Here is a 26,196-nt window from a genome sequence, read left to right on the forward strand (position 1 = left end):
TTCATTCATCTGTTTCTTTCTTTTTTTAAGTTATTTTTTTGGCCTTTTCTTGGCTTTATTTTTATAGAGACAGCTGTAGAGAGACAGGAAAGGTGGGTGTAGAGAGAGGGGATGAGACGCAGCAAAGGGCCGCAGGTCGGATTCGAACCCGGGCCGCTGCAGCAAACCGGGCGCCGATTCATGTGTATTAATATTGCTGTTCATCATATTGTCTGCTCTGTCATTTAATTAGAAACATTTTATTTTGTGGTTCTCTTACCTTTTATGAGTTTATGTATTATTTCATGTTGATAGTCTTAAATTGTACTTTTCCTGGAAGTTACATTGAACATAAAGTGGAGTTTGTATTATTAATTACAGCCATCACACATTAGCTCTAACTGCGGGAGCACAAGAAGCACAGTCAGCTGAGTTCATTCAGAAAAACACACCTCACATTTATTGGCTTTGAGTTCTGTGGACAGAAGCTAACAAACATTTGGCACAAAGACAGATTTTATTTCATTCGATTTTCCACACGACGACCTGAATCACAGATGAGACAGACGGCTGTGATGCTGTGCGACACATTGTTGTGTTCAAATAAAGCGTGATTAAAGTATCCACACTGCTAACACCTCTCTGGTTCAAGTATCTGTACAGTATAAAGGTTTGTTCTCACTGCTGTACAATGAGGCAACGATAAGACGCCATCAACAGCCACCAACAGGCCGCTGCAGCAGAGTCACATTCACCACTTCATCCTCCATATTCTGCATCATTCTTCACTTTATCACTTCATGTGTTCACACAGGGAATTACTTCTTCGTTGGTGGGTGCTTTCACCTCATATGGAACTTTTTTATAATTATCATTTTTCATCCAAATTTTAATTACGACTACATTGTATTATTCCAGAAGCTCTGATAGCTCTGAGCTGGCACTAATATATATATCTATATATCTCCATATAGGTAACGTGTACAGCAACATTAAACCCATTTCCCTCCCATAATAAGGGCACAGTAGTTCTCTACGAGAGCAAGAACAAGGCTGCCATCCTTCATATAATCATATATACAGCCATGAGGTGCTTTAATAATACTGCTGTGAAAGAGGTCATTTGGCATGTCAACATTTCCAAAACACTCTCTTGCAAACGTATTGCTGGAGTGTACAGAAGAAGATATGACCACATTTTTTTACTTTAAACTCAGATAAATGTTTGCCATGTGGCTCTAACCGTCCGCTGTAAGTGTGTCCTGGTTGAGCGACTGGGTGTCAGCGGCAGTGTCAGAGTCAAGCTGCTGCAGCGGCTGTCGGACTGTAATCAGACTGAAGCAGCTCTGACATTAAGGCAAACACATTCTTTGGCAAAACAAGCGACACAACAGACTGCAAAGTAAAGACGATCACAGAGACGCTGCTGGTGGAACATTGAACCTGATGGTCGAACACTGACTCAGCTACACTGTAAGGCAGTTATACACACTGTAGAAATGTTCTTTATGCTCTTTTTACACACTTTGGTCATTCAAAATAAACTAACTCTGTAGATTTCATATATTTGCAGCTTTACAAAATACATTTTTAGACTTTATATGAGCAGCTTTGACAGAATCAATATACATGTTGACAGTGTGTGTACAGACAGAGAAATAAGGCTTTAAAAGCTTCTATGAGCTGTGGTCAGACAGCAGGTTTCAGCCTCCATTAAAGGACCATTTTATCACATGTCCGTCACTTTAGTCAGCTGTGACAATACTGTACTCATTAATTACCTGCTAAGATTATAACGTTCTACTTTGTGAGTACAAAAAACTACAAAAATACAGTTAAAGTTGTGATAAACCAGAATGATCCTTTAAGGCCGGAGACGCTTTTAACCACGCACTAGCATACTTAATGGCTGCTTCGTGTATCCTGCGTTTGGACCAATGGTTGTGCATGTCCTCTGACCCTTCCTAAGCCCCGCCCCTTTTTCTTTGTGCTCCAATAACAATTGAGCAACCCTCGGCCAACTTCCTCCTTTCCTGTGCTTAGATATGCTATATGCTAGACTATGTTGAAAAGACAACCACATTTTGAAGATGGTTCAAAGATAAAAGAGACATATATATAGTCACATCTTAAAATAGCTAATATTAGCAAAATGCTAATGCTTAGCTAGTTAGCTAGGCTACATTAATGGTTAGCTAGCATGTTAGCTAATCTACATTAATTGCTGGTTAGCAAGTTATATCTGATAGCGATATTAGCAGAACACAGGCTAATTAGCCAGCTAGCTAACGATTGATGTAGATTAGCCAGGAAAGATGTAGGGACTTAGAAGGGTTAACAACGAGAATATCTCTGGTTTAAGACAATCCATCCACCTCCTGCAGGACCTTTATGATTGATTACATAGCATTTATTGGAGAACTGATCAATACTGCAGTTCATTTCCTATAAAGACCTAAAGAGGAGAGCAGTGTTGAGCCATGACTGGGTGAATTATTTCAGTGTGGAGCTCACTGTTGATGTGAAACTGTGAGTCACTGGTCACTGTCTCATCAACAGCCAACAGAACTGAAACCAACAGAATATATCTGATAGACAGGTTGTTGGTTTGAGTCTGAACGTGAAGGAAAACACAGAATAACACCAGACTGACAGACAGAAGAAACTTTTGACATAAGAGTCAGAAAAGTGATTAGTTGATTAATCGATTAGTTGTCAACTTTAAATTAATCACCAGCTATTTTTATTTTTTATCATTTATTTATTAATCGTTGTGGGTCTTTATTTTTGCTGATGACATCCTCCTGTTTGTCTGCGTCCTTTCTCTAGATAGTTTCTCAAAATCTTCTGGATACAACATTAACTGGCCAAAATCAGAGACCCCCCCACCCAACAGCAGACTGCTCGGTAGTTTCAGCTGCCCCACGAAGGGTTTGACGTACCAGAATAACATTCCCCCCAAAATTTGGCTGAATTGTGCAACTTTGAACACCTGCTGGATAAACTGAGGACATTGAGTGTTGGGCTTTTTCTTTCCTGGTAGGTCAACCTGATTAAAATGAGTAATGACTACTGCTCCTAAATTTAATTAATTAATAAAAAAATATTTCAGCTTCTCAATGTGAATATTTCTGGTTTCTGTTGTCCTTCCTGACATTTTCTGGACTAAAGAACTCATTGATTAATGGAGAAAATGATTGACAGATTAATCAATAATGAAAATAATGATTAGTTGCAGGATTATGTGGACGGATGGACAGCTGTGATACAGAGACAATGTAAGACCGTGAGCTGCGTTCCTATTGGACGGTGTGTGTGTGAGTGCTGAAGCTGCTGATTGGCTGAGAGAAGTTCCCGCTCCGCTCTGAGGGGACGGGACTGATCTGGGGTCTACAGCTGGGTGGGGCCTCGGCTGTGTGGCTCCCCGCTGCCAGGAGAAGGCGCCATCACCAGGCTCCGCAGGTAGACGCAGGGGTTCCCTCCTCCTGCCTGACCCGGGGCGGAGCCGGGCGGCGGTGGGGCCGGAGGCGGCATGAGGGAGCCGGGGGGCCTCAGAGATGACATGAGTGGCTGCATCTCCTGCACTGCTCCCCCCTCTTCCTCCTCCTCTTCCTCCTCCTTCTTATTCCTCTCCGGGAAGCAGAAGGGACCCTGCAACACCTGAGCCCCGATGGAGGAGGTGCTGCCGGCCGTACTGCCCGGTGGGGTGTAGGAGGCCGGCCGGGGTCCTCCCAATCTGGAGAGGGCGCTGACGCGGGGGTGGACGGGCTCGGCGGGGACGGGCGGGGAGGAGATGCTCTCCAGGGAGGAGATGCTCTGGTTCCAGGCCTGCTGGAGGTCCACAGGGATGATCTTGTTGGCCTCCACAGACACACAGGGGGGAGGAGAACCCACGCTGCCCTTCCATGGGAGGTGGCTGTCCCCACTGGGGGGGGAGGAGGGGCTGGCTAAGGGACTCCCGTCCAGAGCTGCTGGGACTGACGGAGGAGACACAACAATAACAGAAACTGATAAACGGTCCAATGAACCCAAACAGGGAACACAGTAACAGCAGGAAGTTATAGCAGATTATTTCCTGTGAATATTGTCTGTATTATCTGTACAATCATAAACAAGGTTGGAAACCAAGTGGGATTCATTCGCTCTGTCTCGTCTGTTGATAATGACCAATAATTAATAATGAATTCATAATTTAGAATATCGTCTGCTTCCTTGCTCAAAATATCTGAATACAACTTTAACTCAGAGTCACTCTTCCAACCCTAACCCACAAAGGGCTTGATGTACTGGAATAACATTCCCCCCAAATTTGGCTGAATTGTGCAACTTTGAACTCCTGCTGGATAAACTGAGGTCATTGAGTGTTTCTCTGCTTTCTCTCTCTGTGAGCCAACCTGATTAAATTTGGTGCTCCTGAATTTGATTATGTGTTACAAGCCGTCCTGATCAAAATCCCTCAGTCATAGTTTAAACAGTTTATTTAGACAGATAATGCAATACTTCCTTATGGAACGACCCAGACTCAGGGTCGGCAGTCCCAAACCTTAGACACATGGCACACTGGTTGTTGCAGAGCGAGCCCTGCCCTGGTTTGTTCTGTAAAGTACCCTGTGTAGCCCTCTCTCTACAGCACACTTTATAACATCTAAATTACCCCAAGATGTCAATACACATCCAGTTGTCTCGCATATACAGTGGGTCTGGAGGAGAGTAGCGTTCAGTTACAAGGTCAACCCCCATCTCTATCTACATGCAGGAATCTGGTTGAATCCAAGGCTCTGTACTGGCAGAAGCTGTGGTATCAAAAAGGGTTCAAGGTTCTCTGTGACCTTTATGACAAGGGGACACCGAGTTTGTGAAATCCATAACAGCAATTTGATATCGACAGAGTCAGTTTGGAGATTCCTTCAGTTGAGGCATCTGCTACTTTTACTCTATGCTGCTTTAATTTTGATGGTGATATGTCGTCTCTCAGATCAACAGGGGAAGCTGACCTCAGTGTTGATTCACTGAGGGGGATTGGATCTTCTTTATTTCATTTAAAATATTAAACGGAGCCTATAGGACCCCGTCCAGGTTGCACAGAGCGGGGCTGTGGGAGGATGCAGGGTGCTGGAGGTGCAATGGAAACGATGGTGACTACATTCAGTTGTGGGCAAAGATGTCTCTTTCACTCCAGCTGTGTACTTGACCCGACCCCCAGTGTGGGAACCACCGTCTTCAGTAATCATCTACACTTTAAAAACAGCTGTTTCACTTATTTTAATTCACAGAAATCAATGAAATGCTGAAATATAGTCCAACTGTGTGTGTGTGTGTGTGTGTGTGTGTGTGTGTGTTACTGTGTGTGTGTGTGTGTGTGTTACTGTGTGTGTGTGTGTGTGTGTGCATGTGTGTCTGTGTGTCTGTGTGTGTGTTAATGTGTGTGTGTGTGTGTGTGCGTGTGTGCCTGTGTGTCTGTGTGTGTGTTACTGTGTGTGTGTGTGTGTGTGTGTGTGTGTGTTAATGTGTGTGTGTGTGTGTGTGCGTGTGTGCCTGTGTGTCTGTGTGTCTGTGTGTGTGTTACTGTGTGTGTGTGTGTGTGTGTGTGTCTGTGTGTGTGTGTGTGTGTGTGTTACTGTGTGTGTTACTGTGCATGTGTGTGTGTGTTACTGTGCGTGTTACTGTGTGTGTGTGTGTGTGTGTGTGTGTGTGTGTGTGTCTGTGTGTGTGTGTGTGTTACTGTGTGTGTTACTGTGCATGTGTGTGTGTGTTACTGTGCGTGTTACTGTGTGTCTGTGTGTCTGTTACTGTGTGTGTGTGTGTGTGTGTGTGTCTGTGTGTGTGTGTGTGTGTTACTGTGTGTGTGTGTGTGTGTGTGTGTGTGTGTTACTGTGTGTGTTACTGTGTATGTGTGTGTGTGTGTGTGTGTGTGTGTGTGTGTTACTGTGTGTGTTACTGTGTATGTGTGTGTGTGTTACTGTGTGTGTTACTGTGTGTGTGTGTGTGTGTTTACTGTGTGTGTTACTGTGTATGTGTTTGTGTGTGTGTGTGTGTGTGTTACTGTGCGTGTTACTGTGTGTGTGTGTGTGTGTGTGTGTGTGTGTTACTGTGTGTGTTACTGTGTATGTGTGTGTGTGTGTCTGTGTGTGTGTGTGTGTGTGTTAATGTGTGTGTTACTGTGCATGTGTGTGTGTGTTACTGTGCGTGTTACTGTGTGTGTGTGTGTGTGTGTGTGTGTGTGTGTGTGAGTGTGTTGTTACCTGATTTGGGTCGTTGTTTCGGCGTCTCTGCTTTACGCGCTACGAAGGTGATCCCGACATCTTCCTCCTTCTCAGGGTCTGAATGTTCACCTTTCTCCTCCTCTGACTCCACAGGAACAACCACAGGATCTACACACACACACACACACACACACACACACACACACACACACACACACACACTCAGCCTCAGTGTGTGTATATAAACTACAGTCTGTGTGTAGATCCGTTGTTGTTGTTGTTATATGACAGTAATGTTTGACAGTGGAGCTTTAAAGTTAAAGTGAAGCAGACTGTTGGTGATGGACGCTGGTTCCTCCCTCCAACCCTCCATCAGCAGCTTTATTTACTTTTGTCCTGCCAGCTGACGTTGCGTCTGGGTTTGTCGCTGCCATCCTCCTTGGCATCAGATCCTCGCCGCTGTCAGGACAGAATAAACCCGAGAGTTAACCTGCAACCATAACAGGAAGCAGCCGGCCTCCAATCAGAGGCTGTCATTACACAGTGAGAGTGTTAATTAGAGAGAGAGGCTCAGGATTCTTTAAGGAGGATTTATGCTCCTAATAAAGCAACACGGTATTCTTACTTTATGATGGGATCCTCACTGCAGCTTATATAATTTAACTTTCTTTTATTTTAAAGGATTAGATGATCCAGTGTGTTTGGGGATAAACTTTATAGAGGAGGGAACTTGTTTGATATTAATCTCTCGTTCATGTATTCAGATTATTTAAATAAAGGTTTGTCATTTATATACAGTAGAAGTTATATATTTAAAAACCCTGAAGATGAAGACGATGTTGTAAACATGTTGCTGTGAATAAATAAAGTAGTGAGTGTTTCCCACCTTCTTCAGGCTGCGCTCCTTCTTGTGCCGTTTGTGTCGGGTGGATTTAAACGTCTCCATCCGGCTCTTCATGTTCCTCTGAAACACCTCCCGGTCCTGGCGCTCCTTCTCCCCCAGAGGCATGAAGTGACGGCTGTAGTGGGACTGATACTGCAAACAACAACAACAACAACAACAACATCACCAACGCAGACACTGCTTTCAGATCAGTGTGTATTCACGTTCTCTGAATGTAGCATCTTATGCTAACGTGTCCGTCACTCTGCGTCCCTTCAGTCAGGTTTTATACAGATGAGTCTCCGCTGTGCAACTCTTCATCCTCTAAGGTACTCTTTCTACAAGGAGACTCGTCTTGGACCCTGGAACCTCTTTAAGGACCACAGAACCCCCCCAAGAACCCTGTAGAACCTGCTACAGGTTTTATGTGTGTTACCCGTCTCCGGGGTTTATACAGGTTCTCTGCGAGGACGTGGTGCGTCTCCGTGTCCTCCTCCACTTTGGCTCCGGGGACGTTATCGATCACCTGGAGGTCCAGACACACACCGCTGCCGTTCTCACGCCTGAACACGCCAACAACGTGCAGTTAGGAGTTAGCAGTTAGCAGTTAGCAGTTAGCGTAACTTTGACCTGAGTCATGTGACTCACAGGTAGTTGGTGACATTGGTGACTTCTGGGAACGAGGCTCTGCTGGCCATCGAGGGCAGAGACAGTCTGGCTGAGGTCAGCACGTTCCCGCCCTACACACACACACACACACACACACACACACACACACAGACAGACAGACAGACAGACAGACAGACACACACACACACACACACACACACACACAGAGGTCAAACGTCTGACCTCTGCTCGTGATCAAAAATAAACCTGTGCTGTGTATATTTTATTACATTATAATATATAATACTTTATTCCTGTACATTATAGTATATTATAGTATATTATAGTATATTATAGGATATTATAGGATATTATAGTATATTATAGTACATTACAGTATATTATAGTATATTATAGTACATTACAGTATATTATAGTACATTATAGTACATTATAGTATATTATAGTACATTATAGTATATTATAGTATATTATAGTATATTATAGTACATTATAGTATATTATAGTATATTATAGTACATTACAGTATATTATAGTACATTATAGTACATTATAGTATATTATAGTACATTATAGTACATTATAGTACATTATAGTATATTATAGTACATTATAGTATATTATAGTATATTATAGTACATTATAGTACATTATAGTATATTATAGTGTATTATAGTATATTATAGTATATTATAGTACATTATAGTATATTATAGTGTATTATAGTATATTATAGTATATTATAGTGTATTACAGTATATTATAGTACATTATAGTATATTATAGTATATTATAGTATATTATAGTACATTACAGTATATTATAGTATATTACAGTATATTATAGTACATTATAGTATATTATAGTATATTATAGTACATTACAGTATATTATAGTACATTACAGTATATTATAGTACATTATAGTATATTATAGTATATTATAGTACATTATAGTATATTATAGTGTATTATAGTATATTATAGTATATTATAGTGTATTACAGTATATTATAGTACATTATAGTATATTATAGTATATTATAGTATATTATAGTACATTACAGTATATTATAGTATATTACAGTATATTATAGTACATTATAGTATATTATAGTATATTATAGTACATTACAGTATATTATAGTACATTACAGTATATTATAGTACATTATAGTATATTATAGTATATTATAGTACATTACAGTATATTATAGTACATTACAGTACATTATAGTATATTATAGTATATTACAGTATATTACAGTATATTATAGTACATTATAGTATATTATAGTATATTATAGTGTATTACAGTATATTATAGGACATTATAGTATATTATAGTATATTACAGTATATTATAGGACATTATAGTATATTATAGTATATTATAGGATATTATAGGATATTATAGTATATTATAGTATATTATAGGATATTATAGGATATTATAAGATATTATAGTATATTATAGGATATTATAGGATATTATAGTATATTACAGTATATTACAGTACATTATAGTATATTACAGTATATTACAGTATATTACAGGATATTATAGGATATTATAGTATATTACAGTATATTATAGTATATTATAGTATATTATAGTATATTACAGTATATTATAGGATATTATAGTATATTACAGTATATTATAGTATATTACAGTATATTATAGGATATTATAGTATATTACAGCATATTACAGTACATTATAGTATATTACAGTATATTACAGTATATTACAGGATATTATAGGATATTATAGTATATTACAGTATATTATAGGATATTATAGTATATTACAGTATATTATAGTACATTATAGTATATTACAGTATATTACAGTATATTACAGGATATTATAGGATATTATAGTATATTACAGTATATTATAGGATATTATAGTATATTACAGTATATTATAGTATATTACAGTACATTACAGTATATTATAGTATATTACAGGATATTATAGGACATTACAGTATATTACGGTATATTATAGTATATTACAGTATATTACAGTATATTACAGTATATTATAGTATATTATAGGATATTATAGTATTTTATAGTACCCCTACCTGGTCGATCACACTGATGGCATCCCTGATATTGATCTTCTGATAGGCTTCCCACAGTTCACTCTTCCTGTACACTGACTTCCTCAACAGCAGTTTACTCAGGTAGTTCTTATCAAACTGCTCCCACCTGAACACACAGAGACAGACAGACAGACAGACAGACAGGCAGACAGGCAGACAGGCAGACAGAGGCAGAGACAGACAGACAGAGGGAGAGACAGACAGACAGGGAGAGAGAGAGAGACAGACAGTGTTACTGCTCCCCCTGCTGTCCGCTGTCAGTCATTACAAGAATAGCATACAGTCCACTTTAAAGTATTAGATTAATTCATTAATAATCTATTGGATTATAGATTAATAATTAAAAATCTATTCGATTATAGATTAATAATTAAAAATCTATTGGATTATAGATTAATTCATTAATTAATCTATTGGATTATAGATAATAATTAACAATCTATTAGATTAAAGATTAATAAATCATTAATCTATTGGATCATAGATTATTATATTAATTAATCTATTGGATTATAGATTCATAATTAACAATCTACTGGATTATAGATTCATAATTAATAATATACTGGATTATAGATTATAGATAGATTACAGTCTAACTGTAGTTTGATGTTAAATTCATAGATGTGATGATGTAAATGTGATGTCACAGTGACGTCACTCACTTGTCTCTCCAGTGGTGGTATCCCTGCAGTCCTGCAATGTCCTCCACTGCTGTCAGGATGTGGTCAAAGGCCTGAAAACACACAATTAACCTGGTTCATCTGCTGCTCTGAGGTTCTGTTGCTCTGAGGTTCTGCTGCTCTGAGGTTCTACTGCTCTGAGGTTCTACTGCTCTGAAGTTCTGTTGCTCTGAGGTTCTGCTGCTCTGAGGTTCTGTTGCTCTGAGGTTCTGCTGCTCTGAGGTTCTACTGCTCTGAAGTTCTGTTGCTCTGAGGTTCTGCTGCTCTGAGGTTCTGTTGCTCTGAGGTTCTGCTGCTCTGAGGTTCTACTGCTCTGAAGTTCTGTTGCTCTGAGGTTCTGCTGCTCTGAGGTTCTGTTGCTCTGAGGTTATGTTGCTCTGAAGTTCTGCTGCTCTGAAGTTCTGCTGCTCTGAGGTTCTACTGCTCTGAGGTTCTGCTGCTCTGAGGTTCTACTGCTCTGAGGTTCTGCTGCTCTGAGGTTCTGCTGCTCTGAAATTCTGCTGCTCTGAAGTTCTGCTGCTCTGAGGTTCTGCTGCTCTGAAGTTCTGCTGCTCTGAGGTTCTGCTGCTCTGAGGTTCTACTGCTCTGAGGTTCTGCTGCTCTGAAGTTCTGTTGCTCTGAGGTTCTGCTGCTCTGAGGTTCTGCTGCTCTGAAATTCTGCTGCTCTGAAGTTCTGCTGCTCTGAGGTTCTGCTGCTCTGAAGTTCTGCTGCTCTTAGGTTCTGCTGCTCTGAGGTTCTGTTGCTCTGAGGTTCTACTGCTCTGAGGTTCTGCTGCTCTGAAGTTCTGCTGCTCTGAGGTTCTGCTGCTCTGAGGTTCTACTGCTCTGAGGTTCTGCTGCTCTGAAGTTCTGTTGCTCTGAGGTTCTGATGCTCTGAGGTTCTCCTGCTCTGAGGTTCTGCTGCTCTGAAGTTCTGTTGCTCTGAGGTTCTGCTGCTCTGAAGTTCTGCTGTTCTGAGGTTCTACTGCTCTGAAGTTCTGCTGCTCTGAGGTTCTGCTGCTCTGAAGTTCTGTTGCTCTGAGGTTCTGCTGCTCTGAAGTTCTGCTGCTCTTAGGTTCTGCTGCTCTGAGGTTCTGCTGCTCTGAGGTTCTGTTGCTCTGAAGTTCTGTTGCTCTGAAGTTCTGCTGCTCTGAAGTTCTGCTGCTCTTAGCTTCTGCTGCTCTGAGGTTCTGCTGCTCTGAGGTTCTGTTGCTCTGAGGTTCTACTGCTCTGAGGTTCTGCTGCTCTGAGGTTCTGTTGCTCTGAGGTTCTGCTGCTCTGAGGTTCTACTGCTCTGAGGTTCTGCTGCTCTGAAGTTCTGTTGCTCTGAGGTTCTGCTGCTCTGAGGTTCTACTGCTCTGAGGTTCTGCTGCTCTGAAGTTCTGTTGCTCTGAGGTTCTGCTGCTCTGAGGTTCTGCTGCTCTGAAGTTCTGCTGTTCTGAGGTTCTGCTGCTCTGAAGTTCTGTTGCTCTGAGGTTCTGCTGCTCTGAGGTTCTACTGCTCTGAGGTTCTGCTGCTCTGAAGTTCTGTTGCTCTGAGGTTCTGCTGCTCTGAAGTTCTGCTGCTTTGAGGTTCTGCTGCTCTGAAGTTCTGCTGCTCTGAGGTTCTGCTGCTCTGAGGTTCTGCTGCTCTGAGGTTCTGCTGCTCTTAGGTTCTGCTGCTCTGAGGTTCTGCTGCTCTGAGGTTCTGTTGTTCTGTTGCTCTAAGGAAGGGAACTCACCCTCTCGTGGATCTCCTCGTTGATAGTCGGCTTCCTGCTGGTGGATCGAGGAACTTTGAGCCAGTCTACCAGAGGTTTGATGGTCAGACCCTGATGGAGAAACCAGTGGATCAGTGGATCAGTGGATCAGTGGATCAATGGATCAGTGGATCAATGGATCAATGGATCAATGGATCAGTGGATCAATGGATCAATGGATCAGTGGATCAATGGATCAGTGGATCAATGGATCAGTGGATCAATGGATCAGTGGATCAATGGATTAATGGATCAATGATCAGCAGATGGATCCTTAATGGGAATCATTATTAGCTGCAGTCTGATAAATGATACAGTCACATAGTCAAAGGAAGAGCTTCAGTCTGACTGTTAGCAGTCACTGTTAGCATCAGCAGCCGGTGTGAACACACACACACACACACGCACACACACACACACACACACACACACACACACACACACACACACACACACACACACACACACACGCACACACACGCACACACACACACACGCACACACACACACACACACACACACACACACACACACACACACACACACGCACACACACGCACACACACACAGTAACACACAGTAACACACATTGTTCCTACCTGGAACATGACAGTGAAGAAGACGACCACTATCGTCGTGGCGACAAAGTAATCCTTAGCTTTGACCTGCTCTCCGTCCAGCAGCACCACCAGAGCGAACGCCACTGCCCCTCGCAGGCCGCCGTATGACATCACCACCTGGTCAATCTTGTCCAATGGGACGAGGCGGAAGCGGTTCAGAACCCAGGTCTGACCAATCACACCTAGAGGACGAAGGACAGGACAGCCAATCAGAGGACAGAACAGATTAAATACTCTAAATACGATAAAGCTAAAGGATGTTTCAATAAAGTTTTATTCAAATGGCCTTGTGTGACGGAGCGGACGGCGAGGACTAAAGGTTAAAACCCACTGCTGCCATCTCCTGGGGATTTATTGATTGTCTCTGTCACTATGATCATTAGGATTGTAAGTGATGAATTATTGGATCATTCTCTCTTCTGATTGGACGATATATAGAGACATTTGTTCTTATGTTTCTATGGAAACGCCCTGCGTCTGAAGAGGAGTCACACTGACCCGCCGCCCTGAAGACGAAGATGAAGACGAGCGTGCAGGACACCAGGCCGGTGTCCCAGGCCCACTTGGACTTGTCCACAGCTGAGATCCCGAGGAAGATGAAGATGATGGTCTCTGCAATGCTGGCCAGAGTCTTCATCGTGTACTTCACCGTGGTCCGAGACTTCTGGGAAATGTTGGCTTCAACGTATTTATTGGCACCGATACCACAGAAGGTCATTCTGAGGAGGGAGGGTTTGTTTATCTGTCTCAGTGTACAGCAGTAATCAATCAACAAACAATCAATCAACAATCAATCAATCAATCAATAAACAAATAAATCAATAATCAATCAATAATCAATCAATAATCAATCAATAATCAATCAATCGACAATCAATCAATCAATTAATCAATCAATCAATCAATCAATTAATCAATAAACAAATCAATCAATTAATCAATAAACAAATCAATCAATAATCAACAATCAATAATCAATCAATCAATAAAAAAATCAATCGATAATCAATCAATAATCAATCAATCGACAATCAACAATCAATCAATCAATCAATCAATCAATTAATCAACAATCAATCAATCAATCAATCAATTAATCAATCAATTAATCAATAAACAAATCAATCAATTAATCAATAAACAAATCAATCAATAATCAATCAATAATCAATCAATAATCAATCAATAATCAATCAATAATCAACAATCAATAATCAATCAATCAATAAAAAAATCTATCGATAATCAATAAACAATCAATCAAAATCAACAATCAACAACAATAAACAGAGCGAGAAAAAAATATAAGAAAGACGAAGAACTGCCAACAGAAAACTGACAAATCCATTTTAATATTATGAAATCAATAAAAACACGTCAACGTCTGCTGTGAACTTATTTACCAATATAAACAACAACAAACCAGGACTGGTCCTACTGGACCTACTGGTCCTACTGGTCCTATTGGTCCTACTGGTCCTATTGGTCCTACTGGTCCTACTGGTCCTATTGGTCTTACTGGTCCTATTGGGCGTACTGATCCTATTGGTCTTACTGGTCCTATTAGTCGTACTGATCCTATTGGTCTTACTGGTCCTATTGGTCCTATTGGTCTTACTGGTCCTACTGGTCCTACTGGTCGTGCTGGTTGTACTGGTCCTATTGGTCCTATTGGTCTTACTGGTCCTACTGGTCCTATTGGTCCTACTGGTCCTACTGGTCCTATTGGGCGTACTGATCCCATTGGTCTTACTGGTCCTATTGGTCGTACTGATCCTATTGGTCTTACTGGTCCTACTGGTCGTGCTGGTTGTACTGGTCCTATTGGTCTTACTGGTACTGGTCCTACTGGTCGTGCTGGTTGTACTGGTCCTATTGGGCGTACTGATCCCATTGGTCTTACTGGTCCTATTGGTCTTACTGGTCCTATTGGTCTTACTGGTCCTACTGGTCGTGCTGGTTGTACTGGTCCTATTGGTCTTACTGGTACTGGTCCTACTGGTCCTACTGGTCCTACTGGTACTGGTCCTACTGGTCCTACTGGTACTGGTCCTATTGATCGGGACTTACGACAGAATGGCGGACAGGGAGAAGAGCTCGGCGGTCAGGTAAGCCAGGTAGACCATCAGGAAGACGAAGAGCGGCTCGATGATGCGGACCTTCTTGGTGAAGCGAGTGATGAAGCCAAGGATGACGGCGAACACCAGACCCACCAGAGTCCCCCCGATACTGACGATGAGGAAGGAGGCTGCAGAGGAGGATGAGGAAGAGGAGGAAGAGGAGGTTAGTAACAGGAGGGTCAGATACAGACCGATGGTGTTTCTCTCTGTAGACTCACCGACTCCTTTGAAGTAATCAGCTGTCTGAACGTTCTCCACTCCCACTTCCACAAAGGAGATGTAGACTTTATAGAGAACCTACAGAGAACAGAGTAACAGTGGAACAGAGGAACAGTGGAACAGAGGAACAGTGGAACAGTGGAAAAGAGGAACAGAGGAACAGTGGAACAGAGGAACAGTGGAACAGTGGAAGAGAGGAACAGAGGAACAGAGGAACAGAGGAACAGTGTAACAGAGAACAGTGGAACAGAGAACAGTGGAACAGAGGAACAGAGGAACAGTGTAACAGAGAACAGTGGAACAGAGGAACAGAGGAACAGTGGAACAGTGGAACAGACGAACAGTGGAACAGAGAACAGAGAACAGTGGAACAGAGGACAGAGAACAGTGGAACAGAGGAACAGTGGAACAGTGGAACAGTGGAACAGTGGAAAAGAGGAACAGTGGAACAGAGGAACAGAGGAACAGTGGAACAGAGGAACAGAGGAACAGAGGAACAGTAGAACAGTGGAACAGTGGAATAGAGGAACAGTGGAACAGAGAACAGTGGAACAGTGGAACAGTGGATCAGTGGAACAGAGAACAGAGGAACAGTGGAACAGTGGAAAAGAGGAACAGAGGAATAGTGGAACAGTGGAACAGAGAACAGTGGAACAGAGGAACAGTGGAATAGAGGAACAGTGGAACAGTGGAACAGAGAACAGTGGAACAGAGGAACAGAGGAACAGTGGAATAGAGGAACAGTGGAACAGTGGAACAGTGGAACAGAGAACAGTGGAACAGTGGAACAGAGGAACAGTAGAGCAGTGGAATAGAGGAACAGTGGAATAGAGGAACAGTGGAACAGTGGAACAGAGAACAGTGGAACAGAGGAACAGAGGAACAGAGGAACAGTGGAATAGAGGAACAGTGGAACAGTGGAACAGTGGAACAGAGAACAGTGGAACAGTGGAACAGTGGAACAGAGAGCAGAGAACAGAGATCAGAGGAACAGTGGAACAGAGGAATAGTGGAACAGCGGAACAGTGGAACAGAGGAACAGAGGAACAGAGGAACAGTGGAATAGAGGAACAGTGGAACAGTGGAACAGTGGAACAGAGAACAGTGGAACAGTGGAACAGTGGAACAGAGAGCAGAGAACAGAGATCAGAGGAACAGTGGAACAGAGGAATAGTGGAACAGCGGAACAGTGGAACAGAGGAACAGAGGAACAGTGGAATAGAGGAACAGTGGAACAGTGGAACATTGGAACAGAGAACAGTGGAACAGTGGAACAGTGGAACAGAGAGCAGAGAACAGAGATCAGAGGAACAGTGGAACAGAGGAATAGTGGAACAGCGGAACAGTGGAACAGAGAACAGAGGAACAGAGGAAGAGAGGAACAGAGTAACCGTGTGTTACCTCCTGATGTTGACAGTCAACTTTTATTCATTCACTGTTGCTAGACTGACGGTGACAGCAGACTGTTTAAAATGTTCCTTTTTCTGGTCATACTGTGGTGTTACTCTCAGATATATACAATACATATTTTTAAAATGACTATAACTTAAATGTTGTTGCCTAATAATCATAAATTCGGCCTCTTTCTGTAAGTCAACCAGTATTTTCTCTGTGGTGGTTCTGTGAAGAGGTTGAATGTCCGACAGCATCCTGGTTTCTCTTTGGAGAACAGGAGGAGGGTTGATGGTCACATGGTGTAGAAACTCTCACAGCTGCAGTTTCCCACACTTTCTCCATTTGTTGGTGGGATTAGCTCATATTCTGAGTGCTGTTGAGGATTAAACAGTTAATCTGCTCAGAACTGTTCAATCTCAGCTTTCTCAAACTCAACATGCTACCGAGTAAAAGAGCACTTTCTGCTCTTCATCAAAGGGACAATCTGATGATTTCTGCTCATATATTTCCTCTTTAAAATGACTCCATGATCTTTCCTCTAGCGCCACTTTCAGGACGTTTGAGGATCTTTAGAGACTGAACTGATTATATGTTATAAACCACAGCTCGCAGTAAGCAGTAAGGGTAGTCACATGGACCAAAGTGATGAGTTCAGTTCACCTCCCGTGTGTGTGTGTGTGTGTGTGTGTGTTACCACGGTGACGGCGTCGTTAACCAGCGACTCTCCGAACACGATGATGAAGAGCGTGTCGTTGACGTGAACCTCCTCAAACACAGCCAGCACCGCCACTGGGTCGACGGCCGAGATCAAAGCTCCGAACAACAAGAAGTCCATCAGGTCGGCCTGCACGCGCTCGTCTGCACACACACACACACACACACGCACGCACGCACGCACGCACACACACACAGACACACACACACACACACAGACACACACACACACACACACAGACACACAGACACACACACACACACAGACACACACACACACACACACACACACACACACACACACACACACACACACACACACACAGATACACGCACACACACACACACACACACACACACACACACACACACACAGATACACACACACACACACACACTCACACACACACAGATACACACACACACACACACACACACACACACACACACACACACACACACACACACACACACACACACACACACACACACACACACACAGATACACACACACACACACACACTCACACACACACACAGTAAGAGTCATTGTCATAGTTTAATTTCATTTTCATAAATAAAATATAAAACTTACTTTCATGTAAAAAAGTTAAAAGTAATAAATATACTGTGTTAAAGCTTCTGTATGGTTTACAGTTATAATGGTTGTTTATGTTGCTACAGGTTCATAAACATTACATTGTACTTTTGCTAGCTAGTTAGCAGCTAACGCTATGAGCCTCCAGACAATTAAAATATATTAAAACAGGAACTCCACAAAATAGGTTTAAAAGCTGAGGAAGCTGACCTATGACCCCCAGCAGTTTGGCGGCGTACAGGCAGAAGCCGGTGCAGAAGGCGTTCCACAGCGTCCCCACCACCGCGTACGTCAGGATGGCTCCCAGGTTGTCGAAGAAGAGGCGGGCCGGCATGAAGTACCCTGCGTCGCCCACGATGGTGGGCAACAGGAAGAGGAAGAAGAGGGCGGGCTCCAGCTGGTACAGCTGCTTCTTATTGGCTATGAGGACGACCCCGCCCAGAACCAGACCCAGCAGGATCAGCATGCAGCTCTCTGGGACCACAGTGGTGAACCGCTGGGAGAAGTGGAACACTGCGGGGCCAGAAAGACATGCTTTACAGGACAAATCCAGATCTTTGTTTAGTCTTTAAGGTTGGGTCCAAGGGTCCTAAGCCCCGTCCCTTTTTATTTCACTATTACTACTAACGAGCTCATCACAAACACATTTTACTGTTTATCTGGAATACCAGATCCTGTGTGAGCAGGAGAGCCGCCAATGAGAGCAGCTCAACTCGCTTTACATGACCTCCGCTGGCTGCTAAACACCAACATGGAGACGACCATTAAGCCCAACTGGAGGCTCCAGAGCTCCACAGACCGACGACGTTAGCGCTCTCCGCTGTGTTTATCTGCAGGTTGCTTGCAGGTAGAAATGGGCGGAGCCAAATAACCTGGCGTCAGCATTTATCAGCACACACACACATTAAACAACCACTGCTGACTACACACTCATTCTGCTGCTTGTGTCTCAGTTTGAAATCCACCAGCACTGTAAAAACAGATCAGTTCATTTTACTGAAACTGATTATACCAACATTTAAAACTATAATAGTGTTAGTAGTGTTTAAGTGACACTGACTTAATTTTAATTTTTACTCTGAAAACAATATACCCAGTAAAGAGTTATTAATCTTTCTGTAACATAAAATGAGTAAAAGAGGCTTCATCACGAATCTTTTTAACCTAAAAAGTTTGTATTACTTAAAAATTCTAAAGTAATCACTTAAAGGATGTTACGCTATGAGCCAGAGAGATAAGTTGAGTTTGTGTTACTTAAAGATTGAGATGATTCAGCAGTTGTTTGAGTTTCATGAGAGTTTACTTATCTGGTTTTAAATGTGAGGACAGACACAGATTATATTATCTGCTCTCTGATTGGTCGGTGTTTGATGATGCGTGTGTGTCCGTGGACACGTAGTGAGGAGTCACTGAAGGTCTGCAGTGAGTCACACAAACATTAGCTCACATTAGCGCCGCTGCTCATCAATCAAACCCATCAAACACTGAACAGCTCCGTCTCTGCTCTCTGAGGGTTCCTGGTCCTACAAGACCTCCTCGTGATGTCACATTCAGGGCACCAATCAGGAGCCAGCGTGCAAACTACACTGAGAATAATAACAGTAATATTAAACTGGGCGCCAAAAACTACAGCAAATAACAGAAAGTTACTTTAATTAAAAATATTTACAGTGTAAAACAGGGATCTATAAATATAATCCAATAATCAGACTTACATTTACAGCAGAGTGCTGTTATTATTGGATTGTTATTATTTTAATCTGAATGTTAAAAGTTATAGAAGTGTAATAAAAGTCATTATCTGTGAGATTACAGTAATTATTGCTGTTTACACTGATAACAACTGTATTTGGACAGTTTACCTTATACACTGATAAACAACATTTATTCTACTTCCATCATTATACAACATATCTGTCAGTTAACTCACTAATACATTAAAGTTACACAACTAATACTTTAAAGTAATTTAAAATGTATTAACAGTATTAAACTGAATCACAATCAACTGCTGGGAGCTGAAATATTCCCACTTCCTGTTTAAACATTTTGTAACACACACACACACACACACACACACACACACACACACACACACACACACACACACACACACCTATAACACAGACACAGTAACACACACACACACACCCACACACACACACAGTAACACACACACACACACACACACACACCTGTAACACACACAGACACACACACACACACACACAGTAACAGTAACACACACAGTAACACACACACACACACACTGTAACACACACACACACACACACACACACACACAGTAACACACACAGTAACACACACACACACACACAGTAACACACACACACACACACACACACACACACACACACAGTAACACACACACACACACACACACACACACACACAGTAACACACACACACTGTAACACACAGTAACACACACACACACACACACACACACACTGTAACACACACACACACACACACACACACACACACACACACACACAGTAACACACACACACACACACACTGTAACACACACACACACGCACACACTGAAACACACACACACACACACACACACACACACACTGTAACACACACGCACACACTGTAACACAGACACACACACACACACACACACACACACACACACAGACACACTGTAACACACACGCACACACTGTAACACAGACACACACACACACACACATTCACATACACACACACTGTAACACAGACACACACGCACACACTGTAACACACACGCACACACTGTAACACACACGCACACACTGTAACACAGACACACACAGACACACAGACACACACACACACTTTTGGGAACCATCTACAGTTTATAATGTCAGTGTGTTAAAGCTGCATTCTGTGTATTGGCCAGCAGGGGGAGGTCCACTGGCTCCACTGATCCCATTCAGTCTTCTTCTACGGAGGCTTTACGAGCTGTATGCAGTCAGCCAGCAGGGGGCGATAGAGAGGTTCTGTCTATCAAACATTATATTTTTATGTGGATGGTTGAAACATATATTTTATACATATTTATATGTTTATATAATATTTATTTATATGTTTATATAATATATTTATATAATATATATTTATATGTTTATATGTTTATATAATATATATTTATATGTTTATATAATATATTTATATAATATATAAGTTATATTATATATTTTTTTATATAATATATTTATATAATATATATTTATGTTTATATAATATATATTTATATGTTTATATAATATATATTTATATGTTTATATGTTTATATAATATATTTATATAATATATATTTATATGTTTATATATTTATATATTTATATAATATATATTTATATGTTTATATATTTATATATTTATATAATATATATTTATATGTTTATATATTTATATAATATATATTTATATGTTTATATGTTTATATAATATATGTTTATATGTTATATATTTATGGATGTTTCCATTAATGTAAAGCAGATTTTTGCAGAATGAGTCAGTTTTTATTAGTTTAACGATCACATGATGAGAAACAGCTGAACAGACAGAGACTGTGTATGTGTCTGTGTGTGTGTGTGTGTGTGTGTCTGTGTTACAGTGTGTGTGTATGTGAATGTGTGTGTTACAGTGTGTGTGTATGTGAATGTGTGTGTTACTGTGTGTGTGTGTGTGTGTATGTCTCTCTCTGTGTGTGTGTGTTTAATATATAGTGTGTTATTGTCCTGCAGCAGTGAGTCACCAGCAGTGTTTAGAGAGAGAGGGTTGGAGAGAGAGACTGAATGTTTCTATCATAAGAGCTTCAGACACACAGACAGATACAGAGAGACAGACAGACAGACACACAGACAGACAGACACACAGACATATTTATTCCTAATGAAGATATTTTCTGTTTTATAGATTTTAACTTTCTCTGTTTAAATACAACAGTATTGTACGGAGGACCTTTAGGGCCACATGTGTAAAGTATATCTGACTTCAGTCATTCATTATCTACACACACTGTAAACTCATCAGACATTAAAATCTTCCTCTGGTTTCAGTTTTATTAATATATAATATAATATTAAAATATTGATCAGTTGCACTGTAAAAATAAGTTTATAAAGTTTATTTTACAGATTTATTCTGTATTTATTAAATATATAGAAATATTAATAACAAATCTGTAACTGTAAATAATAAAAAATACTGCTGATTTAAAGTTTAAGTTTTTTAAGTTGTATAATTACTTTAATGTATTAGTTAGTGAACAGACAGATATGTTGTATAATGATGGACGTTGAATAAATGTTGTTTATCAGTGTATAAGGTAAACTGTCCAAATACAGTTGTTATCAGTGTAAACAGCAATAATTACTGTAATCTCACAGATAATGACTTTTATTACACTTCTATAACTTTTAACATTCACATTAAAATAATAACAATCCAATAATAACAGCACTCTGCTGGAAATGTAAGTCTGATTATTGTATTATATTTATAGATCCCTGTTTTACACTGTAAATATCTTTAATTAAACATTAAGAAGATTTTATGTCAAATTACAGCTAAAAACTGTTTTTAATTATAGACAATCACTGTAATCTAGTATTTTAGTCCTATCAGTCGGTTCCAGTAGAACCAGTATCAGACACCAGAAACCAGTTTTAAGACTTCTCTGATCCATCAGACAGATCGATCCACAGACACAGACCTGATTCTGATCAAACTTCTAGACCAGTATACAGCTCCAGTCCGAGAACTGGTCCAGCACCAGTCCGGGTACTGGTCTCCACTCACACACAGAGGACTTACGGATCTTGGCCACGCTGGCGACCAGCAGCCAGATGGCGATGATGTAGGGGGTCTGGACGTAGCTCCACTCCCACTGGACCACCCGGTACCCGCCGCCGTGATGATGATGCGGACCCTCTTCTTCCTCTGCGGGGACAGCCGGCTCCTCCGCCGCGGACCGGGCCAAGGCTACACCGGGAGCCCCATACTCCGGCCGGGGCTGCGGGAGGAGGAGGAGCGGCGGGGCGGAGGCAGAGGCGGAGACCGACGGAGAGAAGCCAAGTCCCGGCCCGAGGAGCGGCGGAGCGCCGGTGTCCGGTAGGTCGGCGGCGGCGGCGGCCGTCAGCAGCAGCGTCAGACCGAGCAGCAGCATCTTCCACCCGGAGCTCAGCGGGCGGACATCCCCCCTCACCTGGAGCTTATATACGCACCCAGACACCGAGAGGACACCGAGCGGCGGAGGGAGGGAGGAGGAGGGAGGAGGAGGGAGGAGGAGGAGGCACACACACCGGGAGGAGGGGACACCGGAGCATGTGACCCCCCTTTAAAGAGACGGAGGCTGTTCACGTTCACTGACATCATCAGTGACGTCAAAAACTTTACGCTACACATCTGTGACGTCAGAACCGCAACTTTTCTGGTGAGGCTCATTGATCATTGATTATTGATCATTGATTACTCACTGTAATAAGTGATTTGATTTGAGTGTTATTTTAAACCAAAAACATTTGATTTGAAACAAACTAAATTCTTTAAGTTGAAAAGATTCTCGATTTGAATTTTAAGATGATTAAGAACTTTTAAAATCACTGAAGCTACTCGATCAATAATGTTTTTAACGTTTGAAATGTTAACGTTTCAGTTGCTGATCAATAGTTGCATAACACGTATTGATAACGTATTTAGTTTTAAGATATTGAGCAATGAGCTCCAGAGGGGGCGTGGCTCAACCACCAGGGGGCGTGGCTCAACCACCAGGGGGCGTGGCTCAACCACCAGGGGGCGCCACAGTTATAGATCAGATTAATCCTCCAGGAGGAACCACAGAAGAGAGAAACAGAGGAGGGAGCGCTCGGCAGGACGGACAGACAGGAAGTAAAATCACAGTGATGATTATTGATTATTGATTGTAAACATGAAGAAATGATGCAGTTCGTCTTTATTAAAAACCTTTATTGATTTTATCTAAAACAGAAACTGAAAACTCGTCAATCAAAAAGCTCCTCAGTGAGGAAGAGGAGTGAGGAAGAGGAGTGAGGAAGAGGACTGAGGAAGAGGAGTGATGGAGAGGAGTGATGGAGAGGAGTGAGGAAGAGGACTGATGAAGAGGACTGATGAAGAGGAGTGAGGAAGAGGAGTGATGAAGAGGAGTGAGGAAGAGGAGTGATGGAGAGGAGTGAGGAAGAGGACTGATGAAGAGGACTGATGAAGAGGAGTGATGAAGAGGAGTGAGGAAGAGGAGTGATGGAGAGGAGTGATGGAGAGGAGTGAGGAAGAGGACTGATGAAGAGGACTGATGAAGAGGAGTGATGGAGAGGAGTGAGGAAGAGGACTGATGAAGAGGACTGATGAAGAGGAGTGAGGAAGAGGAGTGATGAAGAGGGAGGAAGAGGACTGATGAAGAGGACTGATGAAGAGGAGTGATGAAGAGGAGTGAGGAAGAGGAGTGATGGGAGAGGAGTGATGAAGAGGACTGATGAAGAGGACTGATGAAGAGGACTGATGAAGAGGAGTGATGGAGAGGAGTGAGGAAGAGGACTGATGAAGAGGACTGATGAAGAGGAGTGATGGAGAGGAGTGAGGAAGAGGACTGATGAAGAGGACTGATGAAGAGGAGTGATGGAGAGGAGTGAGGAAGAGGACTGATGAAGAGGACTGATGAAGAGGACTGATGAAGAGGAGTGAGGAAGAGGAGTGATGAAGAGGACTGATGAAGAGGAGTGATGAAGAGGACTGATGAAGAGGAGTGATGAAGAGGACTGATGAAGAGGAGTGAGGAAGAGGAGTGATGAAGAGGAGTGAGGAAGAGGAGTGATGGAGAGGAGTGATGGAGAGGACTGATGAAGAGGAGTGATGAAGAGGAGTGATGGAGAGGAGTGAGGAAGAGGAGTGATGAAGAGGAGTGATGAAGAGGAGCATGTTTGAACTTTGTGTCGTTAATGTTAATAAACTGCAGTCGTCTTCGTCAGCCAATCAGAGAGCAGCTCGTGGTTCCTGGTGAAGTGGCGTCTGTCAGCTGCTCTGGGTTCAGTCTCTTTAATCAATAGTGTCCATTGATCCATTGATCGATCAGTTTGAGTCTCAGACTTTGTCTCCGGTCTTGCTGTTGAGTCCCAGAGCCTGAACCACGTCCAGACTGAGTCCGCTCTTCAGAGTCCTCCTCACTGAAACACACACACACACACACACGTTAGCATTCTGAGTTAATGCAGAGCTAATGCTGAGCTAATGCAGAGCTAATGCAGAGCTAATGCAGCGCTAATGCTGAGCTAATGCTGAGCTAATGCTGAGCTAATGCAGAGCTAATGCAGCGCTAATGCTGAGCTAATGCTGAGCTAATGCAGCGCTAATGCAGAGCTAATGCTGAGCTAATGCTGAGCTAATGCTGGGCTAATGCAGCGCTAATGCAGAGCTAATGCAGAGCTAATGCTGAGCTAATGCAGAGCTAATGCAGCGCTAATGCAGCGCTAATGCTGAGCTAATGCTGAGCTAATGCTGAGCTAATGCAGAGCTAATGCAGAGCTAATGCTGAGCTAATGCAGAGCTAATGCTGAGCTAATGCAGAGCTAATGCAGCGCTAATGCAGAGCTAATGCAGAGCTAATGCAGCGCTAATGCAGCGCTAATGCAGAGCTAATGCTGAGCTAATGCTGAGCTAATGCAGCGCTAATGCAGAGCTAATGCTGAGCTAATGCAGAGCTAATGCTGAGCTAATGCAGAGCTAATGCAGCGCTAATGCAGCGCTAATGCAGAGCTAATGCTGAGCTAATGCTGAGCTAATGCAGAGCTAATGCAGAGCTAATGCTGAGCTAATGCTGAGCTAATGCAGAGCTAATGCTGAGCTAATGCTGAGCTAATGCAGCGCTAATGCTACAGTTCCTCTTCAACAGTTTTACGTGAATAGATCTGAACCCAGTTTCCTGACTCTGGTGAGGAAGCAGGATCCATCAGTCCTGTTTCAGTCCTCAGATCGGTTTTAGAATTGATTGTAAGATTTTATTGATCACCTTAGCTCTGGGTGCAGGACTCTGCTGGTTCAGGACCATCTCATATTATATAAGTATTATTGTTCTGATCTCATTAGTGATGGCTATCTTATTCTTTATTATTCTTATTATTCTTATTCTTATTATTCTTCTTCTTCTTCTTCTTCTTCTTCTTCTTCTTCTTCTTCTTCTTATTATTATTATTATTATTATTATTATTATTATTATTATTATTATTCTTCTTCTTCTTCTTCTTCTTCTTCTTTATTATTCTTATTATTATTATTCTTATTATTCTT

General features: G+C 41.9%; 2 protein-coding genes across 2 annotated transcripts in view; both read right to left on the minus strand.

The window, feature by feature from the left end:
• Positions 1–412: 412 nt before the first annotated feature.
• On the minus strand, positions 413–23,218 carry slc9a5 (solute carrier family 9 member A5). Its single transcript, XM_051379676.1, has 16 exons — positions 22,714–23,218; positions 18,088–18,390; positions 17,260–17,423; positions 15,170–15,248; positions 14,902–15,079; positions 13,330–13,550; positions 12,811–13,013; positions 12,194–12,283; positions 10,477–10,547; positions 9,791–9,917; positions 7,714–7,805; positions 7,502–7,628; positions 7,069–7,218; positions 6,572–6,641; positions 6,222–6,350; positions 413–3,956 (listed from the first exon to the last, which is right to left on the minus strand). The coding sequence occupies exons 1-16, from the start codon at positions 23,063–23,065 to the stop codon at positions 3,370–3,372; spliced, it is 2,943 nt and encodes a 980-aa protein (XP_051235636.1). The 5' UTR covers positions 23,066–23,218; the 3' UTR covers positions 413–3,369.
• Positions 23,219–23,848: 630 nt separating this feature from the next.
• fhod1 (formin homology 2 domain containing 1) overlaps positions 23,849–26,196 on the minus strand; it is a 46,499-nt gene continuing 44,151 nt past the window's right edge. The window contains 1 exon segment of the mRNA XM_051379672.1: positions 23,849–25,076. Coding sequence (XP_051235632.1) covers positions 24,994–25,076 — 83 coding nt within the window. The 3' untranslated portion in view covers positions 23,849–24,993.

Source organism: Dicentrarchus labrax, unplaced genomic scaffold (genome assembly GCF_905237075.1).
Source record: "Dicentrarchus labrax unplaced genomic scaffold, dlabrax2021, whole genome shotgun sequence".
Classification (NCBI taxonomy): domain Eukaryota; kingdom Metazoa; phylum Chordata; class Actinopteri; family Moronidae; genus Dicentrarchus; species Dicentrarchus labrax.